Source organism: Somniosus microcephalus, chromosome 1, assembly GCF_052327205.1.
Source record: "Somniosus microcephalus isolate GS21.2 chromosome 1, FLI_Smic_1.0, whole genome shotgun sequence".
NCBI lineage: Eukaryota > Metazoa > Chordata > Chondrichthyes > Squaliformes > Somniosidae > Somniosus > Somniosus microcephalus.
The window spans coordinates 24,952,652-24,974,059 of NC_140987.1; the positions used below are offsets into that span (position 1 = coordinate 24,952,652).

General features: G+C 49.7%; 1 protein-coding gene across 1 annotated transcript; it reads left to right on the forward strand.

Moving 5' to 3' along the window:
* Positions 1–16,118: 16,118 nt before the first annotated feature.
* Positions 16,119–18,345, forward strand: adra2c (adrenoceptor alpha 2C). The gene has a single exon (XM_085996374.1). It carries the CDS (start codon positions 16,168–16,170, stop codon positions 17,467–17,469), a length of 1,302 nt encoding a protein of 433 aa, XP_085852500.1. The 5' UTR covers positions 16,119–16,167; the 3' UTR covers positions 17,470–18,345.
* Positions 18,346–21,408: the final 3,063 nt, after the last annotated feature.

Here is a 21,408-nt window from a genome sequence, read left to right on the forward strand (position 1 = left end):
TTGGTGGGAGTTGTTTATAGGCCCCCAAACAGTAGCTGTAATATAGGGCAGAGTATAAATCAGGACATTAGAGGCGCATGTAACAAGAGTAATACAGTAATCATTGGGGATTTTAATCTATATATGGACTGGGAAAACCAAATTTGCAGTAATAGTGTGGAGGACGAATTCATGGAATGTATGCAAGATAATTTTCTAGATCAGTATGTTGAGGAACCAACTAGGGAACAGACTATTTTAGATCTAGTATTGTGCAACGAGAAAGGGTTAATTAATAACCTTGCAGTAAAGGGGCCTTTAGGGAAGAGTGATAGAATTTTATATTGAGTTTGAAAGTGACTTAGTTAAATCCGAAACTAGGGTCTTAAATCTAATCAAAGCAAACTACGTAGGTATGAGGAGCGAGTTAGCTAAGGTAGATTGGGAAACTACATTAAAAGGTATGACAGTGGACGAGCAATGGCTAGCATTTAAAGAATTAGTACATAATTTACAACAAATATACATTCCTTTAAGGCACAAAAGCCCCACAGAAAAAGTGGTCCAACCGTGGCTAACAAGAGAAGTTAAAGATAGTATTAGATCAAAGGAAGAGGCTTATAATGTTGCCAAAAAGAGTAGTAAGCCTGAGGATTGGAAGGATTTTAGAATTCAGCAAAGGAGGACCAAGAAATTGATAAAGAAAGGGGAAATAGAATATGAGAATAAACAAGCGAGAGACATAAAAACAGACTGTAAAAGCTTCTATAGGTATGTAAAAAGGAAAAGATTAACGAAAGTAAATATGGGTCCCTTATAGGCTGAGGCAAGAGACTTTATAATGGGGAATAAAGAGATGGCTGAGAAATTAAGCTTCATGGAAGAAGACGCAAAAAACTTCCCGGAAATAGTGGAGAACCAAGGGTCTAGTGAGAATGAGGAACTGAAAGGAATTAGTATTAGTAAAAAAATAGTACTGGAGAAATAAATGGGACTGAAAGCCAATAAATCCCCTGGACCTGATGGCCTACATCCTAGGGTTTTGAAAGAGGTGGCTATAGAGATAGTGGATGCATTGGTTGTCATCTTCCAAAATTCCATAGACTCTAGTACGGTTCCCGCGGATTGGAAGGTAGCAAATGTAACCCCACTATTTAAGAAAGGAGGGAGAGAGAAAACGGGGAACTACAGACCAGTTAACCAGACGTCAGTAGTAGGGAAAATGCTAGAATCTATTATTAAGGAGGTGATAACAGAGCACTTAGAAAATAATAATAGGGTTGGGCAGAGTCAACACGGATTTATGAAAGGGAAATTGTATTTGACAAATCTGTTAAGAGTTTTTTGAGGTTGTAACTAGCAGAATAGATAAGGGGGAACCAGTGGATGTGGTGTATTTGGATTTTCAGAAGGCATTCGATAAGGTGCCACACAAAAGATTATTAAACAAAATTAGGGCTTGTGGGATTGGGGGTAATATACTAGCATGGATTGAGGATTGGTTAATGGACAGAAAACAGAGAGTAGGAATAAACGGGTCCTTTTCGGGTCGGCAGGCTTTAACTAGTGGGGTACCGCAAGGATCAGTGCTTGGGCCTCAGCTATTCACAATCTATATCAATGATTTGGATGAGGGGACCAAATGTAATATATCCAAGTTTGCTGATGATACAAAGCTGGGTGGGAATGTAAGTTGTGAGGAGGATGCAAGGAGGCTTCAAGGGGATATAGCCAGGCTAAGTGAGTGGACAAGAACATGGCAAATGGAATATAATATGGAGAAATGTGAAGTTATCCACTTTGTTAGGAAAAATAGAAAAGCAGTGTATTTTATAAATGGTGAGCGATTGGGAAATGTTGGTGTTCAGAGGGACCTGGGTATCCTTATACACGAATCGCTGAAAGTTCACATGCAGGTACAGCAAGCAATTAGGAAAGCAAATAGTATGTTGGCATTTATTACAAGAGGATTTGAGTATAAGAGTAAAGACGTCTTACTGCAATTATATAGGGCCCTGGTGAGACCACACCTGGAGTATTGTGTACAGTTTCGGTCTCCTTACCTAAGTAAGGATATACTTGCCATAGAGGGAGTGCAACAAAGGTTCACCAGACTGGTTCCTGAGATGGGAGGGATTGTCCTATGAGGACAGATTGAGTAGACTAGGCCTATATTCTCTAGAGTTTAGAAGAATGAGAGGTGATTTCATTGAAACATAAAAAATTCTTACAGGGCTTGACAGGGTAGATGCAGGGAGGTTGTTTTCCCTGGCTGGGGAGTCTAGAACCAGGGGTCACAGTCTCAGAATAAGGGGTCGGCCATTTAGGACTGAGATGAGGAGACATTTCTTCACTCAGAGGGTGGTGAATCTTTGGAATTCTCTACCACAGAGAGCTGTGGAGGCTCAGTCGTTGAGTATATTTAAGACAGAGATCGATAGATTTTTGAACATTATGGGAACCAAGGGATATGGGGATAGTTCAGGAAAGTGGAGATGAGGTAGAAGATCAGCCATTATCTTATTCAATGGCTGAGCAAACTCAAAGGGCCAAATGTCCTACTCCTGCTCCTATTTCTTATGTTCTTATATTCTTATGATGTTCCAGGCCTCATTAGTGTGGGGCAAGCTTGATGGACCAGCTGGTCTTTTTCTGCCTGATAATTTTGTATCTTCATATGAACTGCAAGCACTTACTTCTCTTAGCGAATATCAGCTTGGCTCAGTTGGCAACACTCTTGCTTCGGAATCAGAAGGTTGCAAGTTGAAACCTCACTTAGGATTCGAGCATATAATCTGGCAGTACTAAGGCAGTGCTGCGTTGCTGCAGGTGCCATCTTTTGGATGAGATGTTAAACCGAGACCCCGTCTGCCCTCTCAGGTGGATGCAAAAGATCCCCTGACACCTGGTTTCTTGGCCAACATTCCTCTCTGAACTAAGAGCACTGATTACACCGAAAAACAGATTAACTGGTCGTTCGTTGCATTGCTGTTTGTGGGATCTTGCTGTGTAGAAACTGGCTGCTGCATTTGCCTTTATAACTACAATTCAACAGTAATTAATTGGCTGTGAAACACTCTGAGATGCCTCAATGGCACGATAAAACTTTACATAAATGCAAGTTCTTTCTTTGTCTCCTCACTTGTTCTCCCTGCAATATTCGGACTTTCCTTTCCGTTACAGGTTTTTAAGACCCAAGTTTAGCATCATCTTATCAATAATTCCTAATTTACTCCTGTGAACCTTAGCCTGCTCTATCCATGTTCAACCTTCTCTTTGGCTTCACTTCAGTTTGTATAAGGTGATATCTGACATATTAATTCCTTAAAAACTCCTTAAAGCCTAATTCTTTGATTACCTTTTGGTCATACCTTTGGTCCTACTATCACTTTATGATATATCTACCGTCTAGCAGAACAAGGGCAGCAGGCGCATGGGAACACCGCCACCTCCAAGTTCCCCTCCAAGTCACACACCTTCCTGACTTAGAAGTATATTGCCGATCCTTCATCGTCGCTGGGTCAAAATCCTGGAACTCCCTCCCTAACAGCACTGTGGGAGTACCTTCACCACACAGACTGCAGCGGTTCAAGAAGGCCGCTCACCACCACCTTCTCGAGGGCAACTAGGGATGGGTAATAAATGCTGGCCTTGTCAGCAACGCCCACATCCCATGAATGAATTTTTTTAAATGCGACTCGGTGTCAAATTTTGTTTGATGGTCGCTCCTGCGAAGCACCTAGGGATGTTTTACTACATTAAAGGCGCTATATAAATGCAAGTTATTATCAGGGAGTTCTGACGAAAGGTCACCGACCTGAAACGTTAACTCTGTTTCTCTTCCCACAGATGCTGCCTGGCCCGCTGAGCATTTCCAGCATTTTGTGTTTATATTTCAGATTTCCAGCCTCCGCAGTATTTTGCCTTTTTATTATTGTTGTTGTTTAGAACCAGATAACTTGCATGAAACTGCTGGAGGTTGAGCAAAAATCTACATGAGGAGACTATTTATACTTATTCATATAATCACAGAAAGTTACAGCACGAAGGAGGCCATTTCGGCTCATCGTGTCCGCGCCGGCCAACAAAGAGCTATCCAGCCTAATCCCACTTCCCAGCTCTTGGTCCGTAGCCCTGCAGGTTACAGCATCCCAAGTGCACATCCAAGTACTTTTTAAATGTGGTTAGGGCTCCTGCCTCTACCACCCTTTCAGGCAGTGAGTTCCAGACCCCCACAACCCTCTGGGTGAAGACATTTCCCCTCAAATCCCCTCTAAACCTTCCACCAATTACTTTAAATCTGTGCCCCCTGGTTTTTGACCCCTCTGCTAAGGGAAATAGGTCTGTTCTATCCACTTTATCTAGGCCCCTCATAATTTTAAACACCTCAATAAGGTCTCCCCTCAGCCTCCTCTGTTCCAAGGAAAACAGACCCAGCCGATCCTGTCTTTCCTCACAGCTAAGATTCTCTACTCCCGGCAACATCCTTGTAAATCTCCTCTGTACCCTCTCTAGTGCAATCACATCATTCCTGCAATGTGACCAGAACTGCACGCAGTACTCTAGCTGAGGCCTAACTAGTGTTTTATACAGTTGAAGCATAACCCCCACTGCTCTTGTATTCAATACCACGGCTAATAAAGACAAGCATTCTGTATGCCTTCTTAACCACCTTATCTGGTTATTCTGGCAACCAATACACACAATAAGGGTTAGGCTATCTGACACTGCGTGGAGACGAGAGAAATAGATATTCAGTCCAGCAAGCTTGTTCCAGCCAATAGATGATTGCACAATCAGGAAATTTAACCCTTAAGCTTTCATTGACGAGAATAGCTCAGAAGGGTTCCCTTTGAGGGACCACAGTCCCAGCTCTCACTGCACATCTAGAGGAGACATCCACTGTTTCCATGCACCAGTGGTGGCCGCGCATGTTACGGGTGGGTTTGGGGGGGCGGTAAATCAGGCACCGAGTCACGGCACCGGGAGCACGCAGCACGCAATCGTCTGACCAGACAGCGCTGGAGGCTCAAGGTGAGTGTGTCCTGCTGGAGTGCGTGAGCCTCATAAAACAGGGAGATTAGGGTGGGGTTGTCCCTACTCCAGATTCAGTGCTAGTTTATACCACCAGCTGTATACACTTTGAATTTTTTTTTTAAAACTTGCATTAATATAGCGCCTTTCACAACCACCGGACATCTCAAAGTGCTTTACAGCCAATGAAGTACTTTTTGAAGTGTAGTCACTGTTGCAATGTGGGAAATGCAGCAGCCAATTTTCGCATAGAAAGCTCCCACAAACAACAATGTGATAATGGCCAGATAATCTGTTTTTGTTATGTTAATTGAGGGATAAATATTGGCCAGGACACCAGGGAGAACTCCCCTGTTCTTTTACATCCACCTGAGAAAACAAAAAAAAAAGGGGGAGTCCAGAACCAGGGGTCACAGTCTAAGGATAAGGGGTAAGCCATTTAGGACTGAGATGAGGAGGAATTTCTTCACCCAGAGAGTAGTGAACCTGTGGAATTCTCTACCACAGAAGGCAGTTGAGGCCAATTCATTAAATTTATTCAAGAAGGAGTTAGATATATTTCTTAAGGCTAAAGGGATCAAGCAGGGACAAGGTACTGAATTTGGATGATCAGCCATGATCTCATTAAATGGCGGAACAGGCTCGAGGGGCCGAATGGCCTACTCCTGCTCCTATCTTCTATGTTTCTATGCTTAACGCACTAGACTGTCAGCCTAGATTTATGTGCTCAAGTCCCTGGAGTGAGATGTGAACCCTCAATCTTCAGAGGAGAGTGTGCTACCCACTGACCCACGGCTGCCACCGCATGGGCTGCCTTTCCAGGAGCAGAGTTCGTAAGGCTGTATTATCCCTTGCTCGTTCAATGACAGGGAAGCAGCATTTTCCTTTTCACTTTTGGGATAGTTTTGACTGTCTTTTTTGGTGGGTTTTTTCCGGTCAATTATCTGCTCATTCTTCCTTCTTTCATCTGCCCCCATCATTCAGTGGAGTTGCACTCTGCCTGGAAAGAGCCCCTGCAACACAGGGTGGGGAATCATTTAGAAAGTCCCCTTGCTCGCCGAGAGCTGGAAATTGAGAAACAGCGCAGAACTTAGGTTGGCATTTCAACGCAGTGCTGAGAGGGGGCTGCATTGCCGGAGGTGCTATCTTTTGGACAAGACGTCAAATCCAGATGGGCATAAAAATATCCCTTAAGACTATTCGAAGGAGAGTAGGGAGTTCTCACAGTGCCCTGGCCCAACATTAACCTGTCAATAGACTCCACCACAACAGGTCATTTAACACATTGGCTGTTTGTGGAGACTCACTGCGGAACAGGCTCGAGGGGCTGAATGGCCTACTCCTGTTCCTATGTTCCTAGAATCTGGCTGTCATATTATCTACATTACTGGGTTCACTTCAATAGTAACTCAGTGTTATTCTCACCTCTAAGTCAGAAGGCTGTGGGTTCAAATCCCACTCCAGGAGACTTCAGTGCAAAACCTAGCCTGAAAACCATACCATTCATCTTCTAACCTAAGTTACCATTTATTCTTACTGTTCGGAAATGCATGTTTGAAGTTTCGCCTCAGCCAGATAGCTGCGATAACTTCAGTTTTAACAATAGTATCTCTTCATAACTTGACTCACTCCACAATTTTTCAAATCTATGGCAGGATTCAGATCAAGGCTAGAGCTAAAAGCTAAAGTTAGTATAAAGAATGTAAACTGTTTCCTTACATTACCTATAAGTGCATTACTTATCCTTTTCATCAAATAAAATACCATTAGGGAATCATTGTAAATTGCACTAGAAATGGAACTGGGGAGATTTACGAGGATGTTGCCAGGACTGGAGAATTTTAGCTATGAGGAAAGATTGGATCGGCTGGGGTTGTTTTCTTTGGAACACAGGCGGCTGAGGGAAGATTTAATTGAGGTGTATAAAATTATGAGGGGGCTAGATAGAGTGGATTGGAAGGACCTATTTCCCTTAGCAGAGGGGTCGATAAGCAGGGGACATAGATTTAAAGTAATTGGTAGAAGGATTAGAGGGGAGTTGAGGAGAACTTTTTTGAAGGTGGTGGGGGTCTGGAACTCTCTGCCTGAAAGGGTGGTGGAGGCAGAAACCCTCAGCACATTTAAAAAGTACTTGGATATTCACTTGAAGTGCCATAAACTGCAAGGCTACGGACCAAGAGCTGGAAAGTGGGATTAGGCTGGATCGCTCTTTGTCAGCCAGCACGGACAAGATGGGCCGAATGACCTCCTTCTGTTCTCTTCTTCTATGCAATCCTACGTTGCTATGGAATTCTTTGAATAGCGTCTGCTGCCGCTGAGCATTTTCCCATCCCACACACAATTTTGTGTCATCAAAAAAAATCTAGAAATGGTGCTGCACTTTCTCTAAGCTCTTTGGTGAATTACCTGTCACTGCCTTCGACATCTCCAAAGCCTTTTTTTTTAGGACTTAGCACTTCTAAGCAAGTTACCATCGCATGGCCTCCCACTGAAGATAGAATCATAGATAGCACGGAAGGAGACCATTCGCCCCATCAAGCTTGTGAAAGAGCTATCCAATGAGTTCCCCTGCTCTTCCCCCATAGTCCTGCAAATTTTTCCTCTTCAAGTATTTATCCAATTCCCTTTTGAAAGTTATTATTGAATCTCCTTCCTCCACCCTTTCGGGCAGTGCATTCTGGATCATTACAACTCGCTGTGTAAAGTTCTTTTTCATTATATTACCTCTGGTTCTTTTGCCAATTACAGGAAACTCTCTTTTAACCGGCACCTGTCCGGAAATCTCTCTTAACCAGCAAAATTCAGGAGTAGGTTCAGGTAAGTTTTACTATATATTAGTGGCCGTGTAACCGGGGTTCCTGGATCTGTGGCCATGTAACCGGGGTTCCTGTACCTGTGGCCGTGCAACAGGGACTCCTGGATCTGTGGCCGTGCAACAGGGACTCCTGCACCTGTGGCCGTGCAACAGGGACTCCTGGATCTGTGGCCGTGTAACCGGGGTTCCTGCACCTGTGGCCGTGCAACAGGGACTCCTGGATCTGTGGCCGTGTAACCGGGGTTCCTGCACCTGTGGCCGTGCAACAGGGACTCCTGGATCTGTGGCCGTGCAACAGGGACTCCTGCACCTGTGGCCGTGCAACAGGGGCTCCTGGATCTGTGGCCGTGTAACCGGGGTTCCTGCACCTGTGGCCGTGCAACAGGGACTCCTGGATCTGTGGCCGTGTAACCGGGGTTCCTGCACCTGTGGCCGTGCAACAGGGACTCCTGGATCTGTGGCCGTGTAACCGGGGTTCCTGCACCAGTGGTCGTGCAACAGGGGCTCCTGGATCTGTGGCCATGTAACCGGGGCTCCTGCACCTGTGGCCGTGTACGGGGACTCCTGGATCTGTGGCCGTGTAACCGGGACTCCTGCACAAGTGCCATGTAACCGGGGCTCCTGCACCTGTGGCCGTGTACGGGGCTCTCGTACCTTGGTAAGTATACCTCTCCGTAATCCAGACTTTTTGATCAACCGGCACCACGCCGGGCCCGTCGGTGCCGGATAAAAAAGAGTTTCCTGTACCTTAAACGCTTAAGATAAACTTATGACGATCCAGTTTGTTCCCAAATTACTCTTCTCTATCTAGCTCTTTTTCCATTGATGTAGACATTCCTCAGGATGCTGTCCCTTCTCTCCTGGTGCTTCTTCTTCAAATAGATAAACTCCTCCACTTATCATCCAACCTTATCCACTACGTTGCTGACGATTTCATTTTACATTCACTAACTCCCTTCAGATTACCTGTCCCCTGGTGCTCACAACCTCCAGCCATCCTCCAGTGCAATGGCTGAATCTTGATCCCCCCTCATGCTTTGAAGTGAAGCAATGAATATCTTGCTTCTTTTGATTCTCCATCTCATTTGCAAGTCTAACCAACAGCTTCCGCCTCTTACCTTTGACAGCTTCACCCTTTCGTACTTTTTCTTGACACTCTGGGCCTGAATCCTTGCTCTGACCTCAAGTGGAAGGTCCCACATCTTTTCCAATGCTAAAACTGCCTCCAAGAAGCTCAGTATCTTCTTTCATGTCAATCTGCTTTTCTCCTCGAGAACTCTTAGGGCTAGATTTTCAGTTGCTAGCGCCAGCAGTTAGCGCCTTAAGAGAAGTGATTTTCGGGCGCTATGCGTGTAGCGCCCGTGCGCAGCGCAGTTTGCGCCCCGCCCCAAATTAAGTTGCCCGTTAGCGCCGGCGCAAAGTTTAGCGCCCGCCCGGATGCGCGCGCAGAAAATGACGTCACATCCTCGTGCAACGCCCTTTGGCCGCCCCGATTCCAAACTTCAGTCGGACCGCCCCATTGTGCGGCTGGCGGCCGGAGCGTTTGGAAAAAGGAACGCAACACAACCAGCGCGGGCCCCGGGGGGCGCAAATTAAAGGGGACGTGCTCTCCAGTATAAAGGCCAGCCTTTTTTCAGAAAACACTCTTGTGCAATGCATTTCTGGAGACACAACAAGGAGGATAGCTAACTGGTTTCAAGCAGCAAGAGCTCAGGTATTTTTGGACTCAGGCCAGAGCGCTGCAAGTGGCCTTTTGGAAATTTGAGTGTTTGCCAGGATTTGATGGGGGTTGCATGGGGTGCCAACGCAGAGCTGCAGCTCCATGTCCGTAGGGCTCGCAGACGCATTGTGAGAGGGGCAGCCCTGGCTAGAGGCAGAGGGGGCTACAGGCGTCGGCCACGTAGGCCTTACCCAGTCAGGCTATACCGCCAGCAGCGCTCCTACCTAAACATGAGTGCCGCGCGATGTGTTAAAAGGCTCCGATTCCGAAAGGAGGTGATTGCAGAGATCTGCCACCTGCTTCGCCGAGATCTGCAGCCAAAGCTCAGGTGCAGGACGTCTCTGTCGGTGGAAGTGAAGGTGACGGTGGCATTGAACTTCTATGCCACCGGCTCCTTCCAATACGCTGCTGGGGACATAGCAAACATCTCCCAGTACGGCGCGCATCGCTGCATCCGCCAGGTGACCGAAGCACTGTTCAGAAGGAGAAGCCAATTCATCTCCTTCCCCATGGCCCTGGAGAGCCAGCATCAGCGCGCATTGGGATTTTCCAGACTCGGGGAATTCCCCTTGGTGCAGGGCGCCATTGACTGTACGCATGTGGCTTTGCGGGCCCCTCTGGAGCATGGCGAGCAGTATCGCAACAGGAAGGGCTACCATTCTCTGAATGTGCAGCTGGTGTGTGACCACAAGCAGCGCATCATGGCAGTCAATGCCAGCTTCCCAGGCAGCAGCCACGATGCCTTTATCCTGCGGCAGAGTACTGTGCATGACATGTTCCAGGCACAGCCTCCCCCAAGAGGATGGCTACTCGGGGACATAGGCTATCCTTTGTGCACCTGGCTCATGACCCCGCTCCATGCGCCCAGGACCGCTGCTGAAGAGGCCTACAACGAGAGCCATCAAACCACCCGCAACATCATCGAGCAAACTATTGGGGTCCTCAAGCAGCGGTTCCGCTGCCTTGATCGCTCCGGAGGAGCTCTCCAGTATTCGCCGGACCGGGTCTCCCAATTTGTGGTGGTTTGCTGCATGCTACACAACCTGGCTATCCGCAGGACTCAGGCACTGCCACCTGACGTTGGACCAGCACCTCAGGAGGAGGAGCAGGAGGAGCATGAGGAGGAGGAGGAGGAGGAGCAGGAGTACGTTCCCAGGAGGGAGCGACCAGGGCCAAGGGCCACATGACACCACCTTATTACACGGTACTTCTAAGCCCCCTGTCAGGGAATGGCCAGGGGCCATGAGGGAAGATGAATGCAGCCGCTCCGCAAGCCCTCAGCCGGCGAAGCCAACAAACACTAAGAAGAACAACCATGGAGACTGCATGAATAAAGAAAATTATTTATTACACAAAAATGAAAAGCCCTTCCCACATGAATCCCCAAAAACAATAAACGGGCCCCACAAAAAGCCCAACAAACAACTCACTCCCACAAACTGGGGAGGAGTCACTCCACATTTCTTCAAACCGGGCCTCAACGTCGGCCTAACGCAAAAAATAAGCCCTCCAACAACACAACCATGGGCAAAATAAAGATGGCCACCGCCATATAAAAGGAAAGCTGGCCACACCCTCTACTGAGTGGCCCGCGAGGGCGAGACCTTGCCCAGCTTTTTGCCTCCCCTGCCCGGCCTGCTGCTCCTTCGCAAGCTCTGCCCAGTGGCTGCTGCGAGGCTGGGGGAAGGCGCCTGAGGCTCAGATGCCCTTCCGCCAGATGCCGCTGGGGGGCGGCCTACACGGCGTTTGGGCCTCGAGGGGCCGTCTGCTGAGTGGCGCACCTGAGCCTGGCCACCATCAGCTGCAGCCGCTTGCCCTTGACGCCCCAGTGGGGGAATGGCGGCGACGGATGGCGCAATGTGGGCCAGCAGGCGTCTGGGATGCGCTGGCTGGTGCTGTGGCGCGGTGGCACTCGGCCGGGCCCGCACTGCAGGATCCGCAACAATCAGCCGAGGGGCGGCTTGCTGGGATGGTCCAGCGCGGCGGCTGCCCTGGCGATGCCTGCCTGAGACAGCGCGTGTGGCAGCAGTGAGTGCCCCTGTTGTCCTGGTGTGCGCCCGCATCACATCCGCCAGGGTCTTGACGGCATCAGTCAGCATGCCGCCACTCGCGGCAGTTGCTGCCCCGAACTCGCGCACACTGGTCGCCAGCGACTCGATGGCCTCAGGCATGCGCCCCACCACACTCATGAGCTCCGTGTGGCGCCGGTCCGAATCCTCGGCCATCTTATCCAGCTTCCGCACCTCCTCCGAGGTGAAGGTGTCCGGACTGGAGTCGCGACTCTCCCGCTGGGGAGGAGGGGGCCGAACTAGGGGACCCTTGCCACGTTGGTGGCGGCGAGTGTGCCGATCAGCAGCACTCCCCTCTGATCCTTGCCCCCTTTGGGGGGAAGGCCGCGGGCCACGCGCACGGCTCCTGGGTGGCTGGACGCCACTGGTCCCAGAAGCTGCATTGCCCTGCGACAGTTCCTCCAGGCACTCGTCCAGTGAGGAGGTGTCAAGCATTTCCTCCTCTCCTGCGGGACGTGACTGTTCCCCCGATGGTCTGGCTTGCTCCTCCTCCTCCTCCTGCTCGGAGGTGCTGTCACTGGCAGCTTCAGGGTCCTGGTCGTCACCAGCTGAAAGCAGGAATGCACAAGAGTAGCTTCAGAGTGAGGAGACGGCGTCAGCGAGGGAGTTAGGACTGGTGGCATTCAGCGCATTGGTGGGACAGTGGCAAAGGAGGTAGCTCGGATGGGCCAGTGCGACGCGAGAGGGCCAAAAGGCGAGGTCCTTACCATTGCCGGGCAGTGGAGGGTCGGCTACTCCGCACGCTGTGGGGACGAGCACATGGGCTCCCATGAGCACACACACGCGCTCCTCCAGCCGACTGAGCTTCTGCAGCTTGGCGCGGCCACCCCTGGCACGGGCCTGGCGATTAAAGGCTACTTTAGCCTGCAAGAGAAAGGACGGGCTGTAAGTGCGCAGTGTAGCCCTGATGTAGTGTGCACTGCCTCCCATGGTGGAATAGCTTGGCCAGAGTGAAGCCCTGATGTAGTGTGCACTGCCTCCCATGGTGGAATAGCTTGGACAGAGTGAAGCCCTGATGTAGTGTGCACAGCCTCCCATGGTGGAATAGCTTGGCCAGAGTGTAGAGTGCCGAATGGCCAATTGATGCTCATGACTGTCCCAATGCTGCTGGCTGAGGGCTGGCCAATAGGACCTTCAGCTCCCTTTGCCCATCATGTCAGGTGTACATGCAAGAATGAGGAGGAGACTGGAAAGGGTGCTCACCCTGACAATCCTGGTCAGGTCGTTGTATTTTTTACGACATTGTTTGTGGGTCCTGGGGGCATCGCCGGTGAACGTCACCCTCTGGGCGATCTGCTTCCAGGCTTTGGTGTAGTCGTGGTGGGTTGGATTCCTCCCACTCTCTGGGAACAAGATCTTGCGCCTCACCTCCAGAGCTGTGACCATTATGTCCAGATCACCCTCTGAGAAGCGCAGGGCACGCTGACGGGCCTTCTCTGGCGTTGCCATGACTCCCTGGGGCTGAGCAGCAGTGTTGAGGCCTCTTTGCAAGGCTGCAGTGTGCAGGGCGTGGCAGCAGACCAATTCGTCCCTTCCCCCTTTAAGAGCTGGTCGGCGCCACGGGGTCTGCTGTCAGTCCAAAAATGACCGCACCCGCGCTGCGCCCCGCCTGGGCGCTATCCCTCTGGACCGCCGGCTTAGCGCCTAAAGATAGTAGTGGAACGCCTCTTTTAGCGCTCCACCAACCTCTTAGGGCGAAGCCACTGAATTTCCGGCAACGGGGCGCTACTTTGGGGTGGGCGCTAACTTCGGGCGGGCGCTAAGGTTAGCGCCCCAAAACTGCCTATACTGAAAATCTAGCCCTTAAAGCCAAACCTTGAATATTTTTTCGTACCTAAACAGGCTCTTTTAGCACCTCTCTCATACTTTTGGACAGGGTACAAAAAACTCTTCAGCAGATTCCTCTCTCACCATTGGCCTCCAATCTGTCTCAAAACATTATTCAGTCTTCCTATTTTACTGTTATTGTTACAGCCAATACGCTTCTAAATTTCCTTCTCTTGACCTTCCAGGCTACAAATATGTCATCCAACACTCTGTGGAATCAGTGGGAGCTCTCTCACTTCAGAATCAGAAGGTCATGGGTTCAACCCCAACTCCAGAGACATGGGGGGAAAAATGTGTTTGCTTTGCGCCTCCCGTTAGCGCCCGGGCGTGGCGCCACTAACGCCTCCTGCGAAATTCCCACCTCCTGCTTGGGGCGCTACTATTGAATTTCGGGCGCGGGGGCGCTAACTTTTTTGGGGCGGAGGTTAGCGAGCCAATTTCCCCCCCCCATGGACACATGATCTAGGCTGACTCTTCAGTGCAGTACTGAGCAACGTTGCCTCTAAGCTGTGCAGACCGCGCGGCTGTCTGTCGGTCCTGCGGAGCCCGGGACCAGATTTTCCAATGTTAAAGTTCACGCATGCGCGGAACTGTGAATGGGCCGTGCAGCCTGTTAAAGGGGCCGCGCACCCAACAAAAATTAGGGGGAGCATTGGCACTGAGGGAGTTCTGCACTGTCGGAGGTGCTGTCTTTCGGATGAGACATTAAAACGAGGCCCGGTCTGCCCTCTCAGGTGGAAGTAAAGGACCCCACGCGACTATTTTAAAGAAGAGCAGGGGAGTTCTCCTGGCCAATATTTACCCCCCCCCCCCCACCAACATCATTATCACATTGCTGTTTGTGGGAGCTTGCTGTGTGAAAATTGGCTGCCGTGTTGCCTAGATTACAACAGCGACTGCACTCCAAAAGTACTTTGCTGGCTGTAAAGCGCTTTTAACGTCCTGCGGTCATGAAAGGCGCTACAAAAATGCAAGTTCCTTCCTTCTGTCCAGCCTACAAATATGTCATCCAACACTCACTACATCCTCAATGTGTTGAAATCTAGGCTCATCCCATAGTCTCTTGAATTCTTTCCAAAGAGCACAAAAGCCCTCAGTTCCCCCTCCCCCCCCCCCACTTTCTTTCCTTTCACTTTAAAGTTTCAGACTTCTAAAACAAAGCTTGGGTTGATCTCACCATTATTGATTTACCGAGCATCCTTTATCCCTCTTGCAGCCTTTTCGGTGCCTGCACTGGAAGCTTCACCTCGGGTTTCTCAAGAAAAGGAGTGTAGATTTTTGTTTTTGCTGATGAATAGATTGAAACTCGAGCTGATTTAGTCCGGGACACATCTGGAAAAAGCATGTGTTCGGATTACCTCAACATCTTACCGCTTACAAACAAGAAATGAACTGTCCCCCGGAATTCAACCTATTTGTAGCTACTGCATAAAAAAACCGCCTCCAGGTTCCTCCCTCCCCATCACAAGGCAAAGATCTAACAACGCTTAGTGTGGAGAAACCCTAGCAAAAAGTAAAGAATCCATACGTGCTCCTGTAGAACTTGAGATGACACACTTGCTGGCTCCAAGGTCTTCTGTCCCTTGCTTAAGCGGCATCTGCCCTCCTGTGGACTCTTTGCACCCCTGTTAAAAAATAAATACATAAATAAAAAGTACGCCTTGCACTGGCCGCAGCTTGTCACAGTGAGGGAGTGGAGCTGGAATGGGATGAAGATGAACGGCTGCCCTCTGTTCGAATTGACTGGGGAAACCCGTTGTCATTTTTTTTTGCTGCAAATGATCATTCAGAAAAGGAACAATCATAATTGCAGCCATAACTTGCATGCAATCCTATCGACTTTGTCTGGGAGCCGGCGCGGCGGGGGGTTGCAGTTGGCGTCTTATTTGATGCAAACTCTACCTGGACGGAGCGCACCAGAGATCGGAGGGAGGGAGGGAGGGAGGAGACTTGCGCCGGGGGGGGGGGGGACAAGCCTTTGCCCAGATGGACATGGCTTTGTGACCAATCCGAAGAGGCTGGCGGCCAGAAAGGGGGGGGGGGTTGGTTTGCCATTGGCCAATGGTAGCGCCCGGGGTGGGCGGGGACTCGCCGGCTGTCCTGATGCGAAGGAGGACAACCTGCCGAGTGGCCAAGAGCCGAGTTGGGATCGGCGCATCTCTCTCAACACCGCCACCCCACCCCAAAAAAAAAGTAGTGGCGCAAAAGGGGCGAGGGTTTGGATAGAGAGAGAGGAATAAACACACCAAGTGAGCGGCGGAAGAGAGCAGCGCTTGGACCGAGCTACAGCAGCAGTCGAGGGGAGGACCATCTCATCTCATCTCATTGCCCTCCCACTGCCCCAAAACACATCGGCCCATCCCACCGGCTGACCGGCTGCAAAGGTGCCGATTTTCGGGGTGGCTCTCCAGCCAGCTTCTCCCTGGGACTGAAGGATCTGCAGCCAAGGGGACAGAAATCTGGTCTGGGTTCGAATTCAGGAACACTAAGCTGGTGCTTTTATTTTTCTCTAATATTTAAACATGAAAAGGAAATTCAACTGTTCAGATCAGACTCTCGGTGAAAGCCCAGATCGTCCTTTGGAAAAGTTGGGCGAGTTGGGCAGAAGGTCCATCACAAAGTAACTGTCGGATTTTGCATTTTGGGGGGGGGGGTTTGGGGGTTTGGAGTGCGTTTTGTGCCTGATCAAGTCATGCCGACTGGACTATAGCCCACTCGCCAGGATGGAGCTGCCGACCAACGCTACCGGAATCAGCAATGCCTCTCGTTTCTTCTCCGCCGACCCACCGCCCAACGTTGGCCAGTACTCGCTGGGAGCCATCGTCGGGCTCTCCGCCCTGGTGGGCTTTCTCATCCTGTTCACCATCGTGGGGAACATCCTGGTGGTTATCGCCGTGTTCACCAGCAGAGCCCTGCGACCTCCCCAGAACCTGTTCCTGGTGTCGCTGGCCAGTGCGGACATCCTGGTCGCCACCCTGGTCATGCCCTTCTCCCTGGCCAACGAGCTGATGGGCTACTGGTACTTTGGCACCGTTTGGTGCGACATCTACCTGGCTCTGGACGTCCTGTTCTGCACATCATCCATCGTGCACCTTTGTGCAATAAGCCTGGACAGGTATTGGTCCATCATCAAAGCTGTCGAGTACAACCTCAAGCGGACCCCCAGAAGGATCAAATGTGCCATTGTTACGGTTTGGCTCATCTCGGCGGTGATTTCTTTCCCACCCTTGATATCGATGGACCGAGAGATCGAGGACGAAACCTACCCAGCCTGCAAGCTTAACGACGACACCTGGTACATCCTGCTGTCCTGTATCGGCTCCTTCTTCGCCCCGTGTGTCATCATGATCCTGGTGTACATCAGGATCTACCAGGTGGCCAAGCACAGGACCAGGAGCTTGTCGGTGAAGAGGAACGGCCCCGACGGCTCGTCCCAGACCGAGGAAGGTCCGAGCAGGGGCACCTCTTTCAAAGAGGACGGGGACAAGGAGAACGGCCACTGCGCCGCCAGCCTCAGCCACCAGAAATCGAGCGAGCTGGTGGACATCGAGCTGGAGGAGAGCTCCACCTCGGAGGACAAGGGGCGCAAGAAAGGCCGCTCGGCTTCCAAGGAGCAGAGGAAGAGGGGCAGGGTGACTGCTCAGAAAGGCTCCTTCTCCAAGAGGTCCAGCCGCATCTCCCGGTCCAGCAACAGATCCTTCGACGTGTTCTCCACCCGGAGGAAGCGGCGGGGCAATAGGATGTCCAAGAATAAAGCTTCTCAGGCCAGAGAGAAGAGGTTCACCTTCGTCCTGGCCGTGGTGATGGGCGTCTTCGTGCTGTGCTGGTTCCCTTTCTTTTTCAGTTACAGCCTGTATGGGATCTGCCGGCAGGTGTGCGAAATCCCGGAGACTCTCTTCAAGTTTTTTTTCTGGCTCGGCTACTGCAACAGCTCTCTAAACCCTGTCATCTACACCATCTTCAACCAGGACTTCAGGCGAGCCTTCCAGAAAATCATCTGTAAACCCAAGAAAAGGACCTTTTAATTCAATCTCGTCTCTTAAGTCAGTGTCATCATTATCATAATGTTTGGTATTCTAACATGAATTAAGTGATTGGGTTTGAATATATATATATATAATATGTATATATCATATTTATTTGTAGATGAGAAGATTTGATAGAGGTGTTCAAAATCATGAGGGGTCTGGACAGAGTAGATAGAGAGAAACTCTTCCCATTGGCGGAAGGGTCGAGAACCAGAGGACACAGATTGAAGGTGATTGGCAGAAGAACCAAAGGCGACGTAAGGAAAATCGTTTTTTACGCAGCGAGTGGTTAGGATCTGGAATGCGCTGCCTGAGAGGGTGGTGGAGGCAGACTCAATCGTGGCTTTCCAAAGGGAATTGGATAAGTACCTGAAGGAAAAAAAATTGCAGGGCTACAGGGAAAGGGCGGGGAGTGGGACTAGCTGGAGTGCTCCTGCAGAGAGCCGGCAGAGGCTCGACGGGCCGAATGGCCTCCTACTGTGCTGTAACTGTTCTATGATATATGTATATATAATATTATGTATACATATAGTATACTGTGTGTATAAATATATATATATATATATATATAATCAAACCAACCAAACTATGAAAGAGTTAAAGTCTAGCGATCTTTAGGTCCCAATATGTTCATGTGCCAATCTGTTTCGTAATTACAGTATGTAATATTTAAGCTTTGACAATTCTACCTTCCCTTTCCCCATCAACGAAAAACCTCCCTGGAAACATTACATCGTTAAAATATATTTTTTAATCACCAAAAATGTGGATTGACTATTCTTTGTTACCAGTTGATGATGATTATTGTTGAGTATTTGTGAAACTGCCTCTCCAGAAACACCCAACCCCTCACATTCAGATAGATAGTTTGTATGAAACGGGGAGTACAAGTGAAAATCTGAAATAAAACCAGACAACTCTGTCGTCGGAACTTGGGTCGGCAGCACAGTGTTAACTCATTGTTTTCTCTTCAGACGCCGGGTGTTTCCAGCACCTTTTTGCTTTCTGTAGCTGTCTGAATGCACAATACTGTTGCCCTTGCAATTCATGAAACTTAAGCAGTCCCTGTAGAGTTTTTGCAAAGTCAGGTGGCGCGCCGAGTTAAATTGTATTTGCACCAATATAGCAATTCTTCAGCTATTAAGCAGCAGTTGTCAAGGTAGTTTTTACACCTCAGCTAGTGCTTGTATACTTGTCTACCCTATGGTTAAATTATAGCGTTAGAGTTAGATATATTTCTTCAGGCTAAAGGGATCAAGGGGTATGGGGAGAAGGCAGGGACAGGGTACTGAATTTGGATGATCAGCCATGATCTCATTGAATGGCGGAGCAGGCTCGAGGGGCCGAATGGCCTACTCCTGCTCCTATCTTCTATGTTTCTATGTTAACAGATACTGTCAAAGGTGGAACTCGTACCCAGTCTCTCTGCATTGAACTGAGAGGAAACAAGGAACCTGCAACAATATTGGGTGTCCATTGTAGACTGCCAAATAGGGAGAAGGGAAGTGGAGGAGGAGATCTGTAGACCATTCAGAAGGACCAGAGGCCTGTGCTTGAAGGGGGGGGGTAAATTCAAAACTAATCCCCGATATTTGCAGGGAGGGAGCCAGGGAGAGCGGTTGTAGGGGTGGTGGGGGGAAACGTGGGAATGCCGAATTTAGCGGCGGTACCTCATTATCATTTTTTTTACTCCATTGCCTGGCCAGCAGCCAGCCAGATGGGACAGGCTAGCTACTGGCTAGCTGCCAAGCGGGAAAGCCAGAGGTAGAAGGGTGCAGCGGGGACGGTCCCTGGCAACCAGTAAACCTCGCAGGTTGGTTGGGGGGGGGGGGGGTGTGGTGCAGCCCAGCAGGAGGGTGGACCCAGGACAGTTCAAGGGTTTGGAGGGGGTGGGGCCGGCCGATTGAGGCAGAAGATTTGCCTGAGGGGCCGATGGGATGTCGGTGGGGGCAGGGGCGGGTGCGGAGGTACTCCTGCTCCTCCCGGCCCACAGGCATTACAACAGTCATTGGCGTCCTGGCCGATATTTATCCCTCAATCAACATCATTAAAAAATAACAGATTATCCGGTCTTTACCACGTTGCTGCTTGTGGGAGCTTGCTGTGTGCAAATTGGCTGCCGCGTTTCTTATGTTACACTTCAAAAAGTACTTCATTGGCTGTAAAGCACTTTGGGTCGTCCTGAGGTTGTGAAAGGCGCTATAGAAATGCAAGTCTTTCTTTAAACAGCACTTGCCTGCTGGATACGGCTGCTTCCGCCTCCCTTTAGCTGCCGGGTTTCCCCGAGCCCTGGGCGGCCCGCACAGGAGGCGTTAAATTCAAATCGCTGCCTGAATATCAGGGCATGGAGCCTCATTAACATATTATAATGAGGGACCTGCCTCTCCAGTGCGGTTACTTGGAAGCCCCCAAACCCACCGTGGCTAAACTGCAAGCAGGCACCTTTGTGACGGGCTGGAGGTCTGGTTTCACAAACCTGCCGATTTACTCCCCCCCCCCCCGACCGCCCCCGACCACACCTGACCCTTTCCCGGCCTCAATGGGGGTGTTAGAATTTCCCCCAATGTTTCAGTAAGCAAGTGGTCAAGCAAGAGAGTCCCAGGCGGGCAGAGGAAACGCTTCAAGGACACCCTCAAAGCCTCCTTGAAAAAGTGTAACATCCCCATCGACACCTGGGGATCCCTGGCCCAAGACAGCACAAAATGGAGGAGAAGCATCCGGGAAGGCACCGAACACCTCGAGTCTCTTCGCCGGGAGCAAGCGGAAGCCAAACGCAGGCAGCGCAAGGAGCGCACGTCAACCCAAGCACCCCACCCACCCGCCCCTTCAACCACCGTCTGCCCCACCTATGACAGAGACTGTAGGTCCCACATTGGACTCATCAGTCACCTGAGAACTCATTTTTAATGTGGAAGCCAGTCATCCTCGGTTCCGAGAGACTGCCTAATTAAATACCAATTAAATACATACTTTGGTTTTGTCTTCACAAAGGAGGACACAAATAACCTCCCAGAGATGTCGGGGAACATAGAGTCTAATGAGAGGGAGGAACTGAAAGAAATCAGTATTTGTAGGGAAATGGTGTTAGGGAAATTGTCGGGATTGAAGGCCGATAAATCCCCAGGGCCTGATAATCTACATCCTAGGGTATTTAAGGAAGTGGCCCTGGAAATAGTAGATGCATTGCTGGTCATCTTCCAAAATTCAATAGACTCTGGAACAGTTCCCATGGATTGGAGGGTAGCTAATGTTACCCCACTATTCAAAAAAGGTGGTAGAGAGAAAACAGGGAATTATAGACCGGTAAGCCTGACATCGGTAGTGGGGAAAATGCTAGAGTCCATTATAAAAGATGTAATAGCAGAGCACTTGGAAAACAGTGACAGGATCGGACAAAGTCAACATGGATTTACAAAAGGTAAATCGTGCTTGACTACTGGAATTTTTTGAGGATGTAACTGGTAGAATAGATAAGGGAGAACCAGTGGATGTGGTGTATTTGGACTTTCAGAAGGCTTTCGATAAGGTCCCGCATAAGAGATTAGTGTGTAAAGTTAAGGCACATGGGATTGGGGGCAAGGTACTGACTTGGATAGAGAACTGGTTGGCAGACAGGAAGCAAAGAGTTGGAATAAACGGGTCTTTTTCCGAGTGGCAGGCAGTGACTAGTGGGGTACCGCAGGGATCGGTCCTAGGACCCAAGCTATTCACAATATATATAAATGATCTAGACGAGGGAACTAGATGTAATATTTCCAAGTTTGCAGATGACACAAAGCTGGGTGGGCGTGTGTGCTGTGAGAAGGATGCCGAGAAACTCCAATATGATTTGGACATGTTGGATGATTGGGCAGAAGCATGGCAGATGCAGTATAATGTGGATAAATGCGAGGATAAATGGCAATAGATTGGGAGAAGGGGAAGTGCAACGAGATC

Coding starts and splice junctions, on each gene's coding strand:
- adra2c (XM_085996374.1), top strand. CDS start 16,168: ATGGAGCTGCCGACCAACGCTACCGGAATCAGCAATGCCTCTCGTTTC.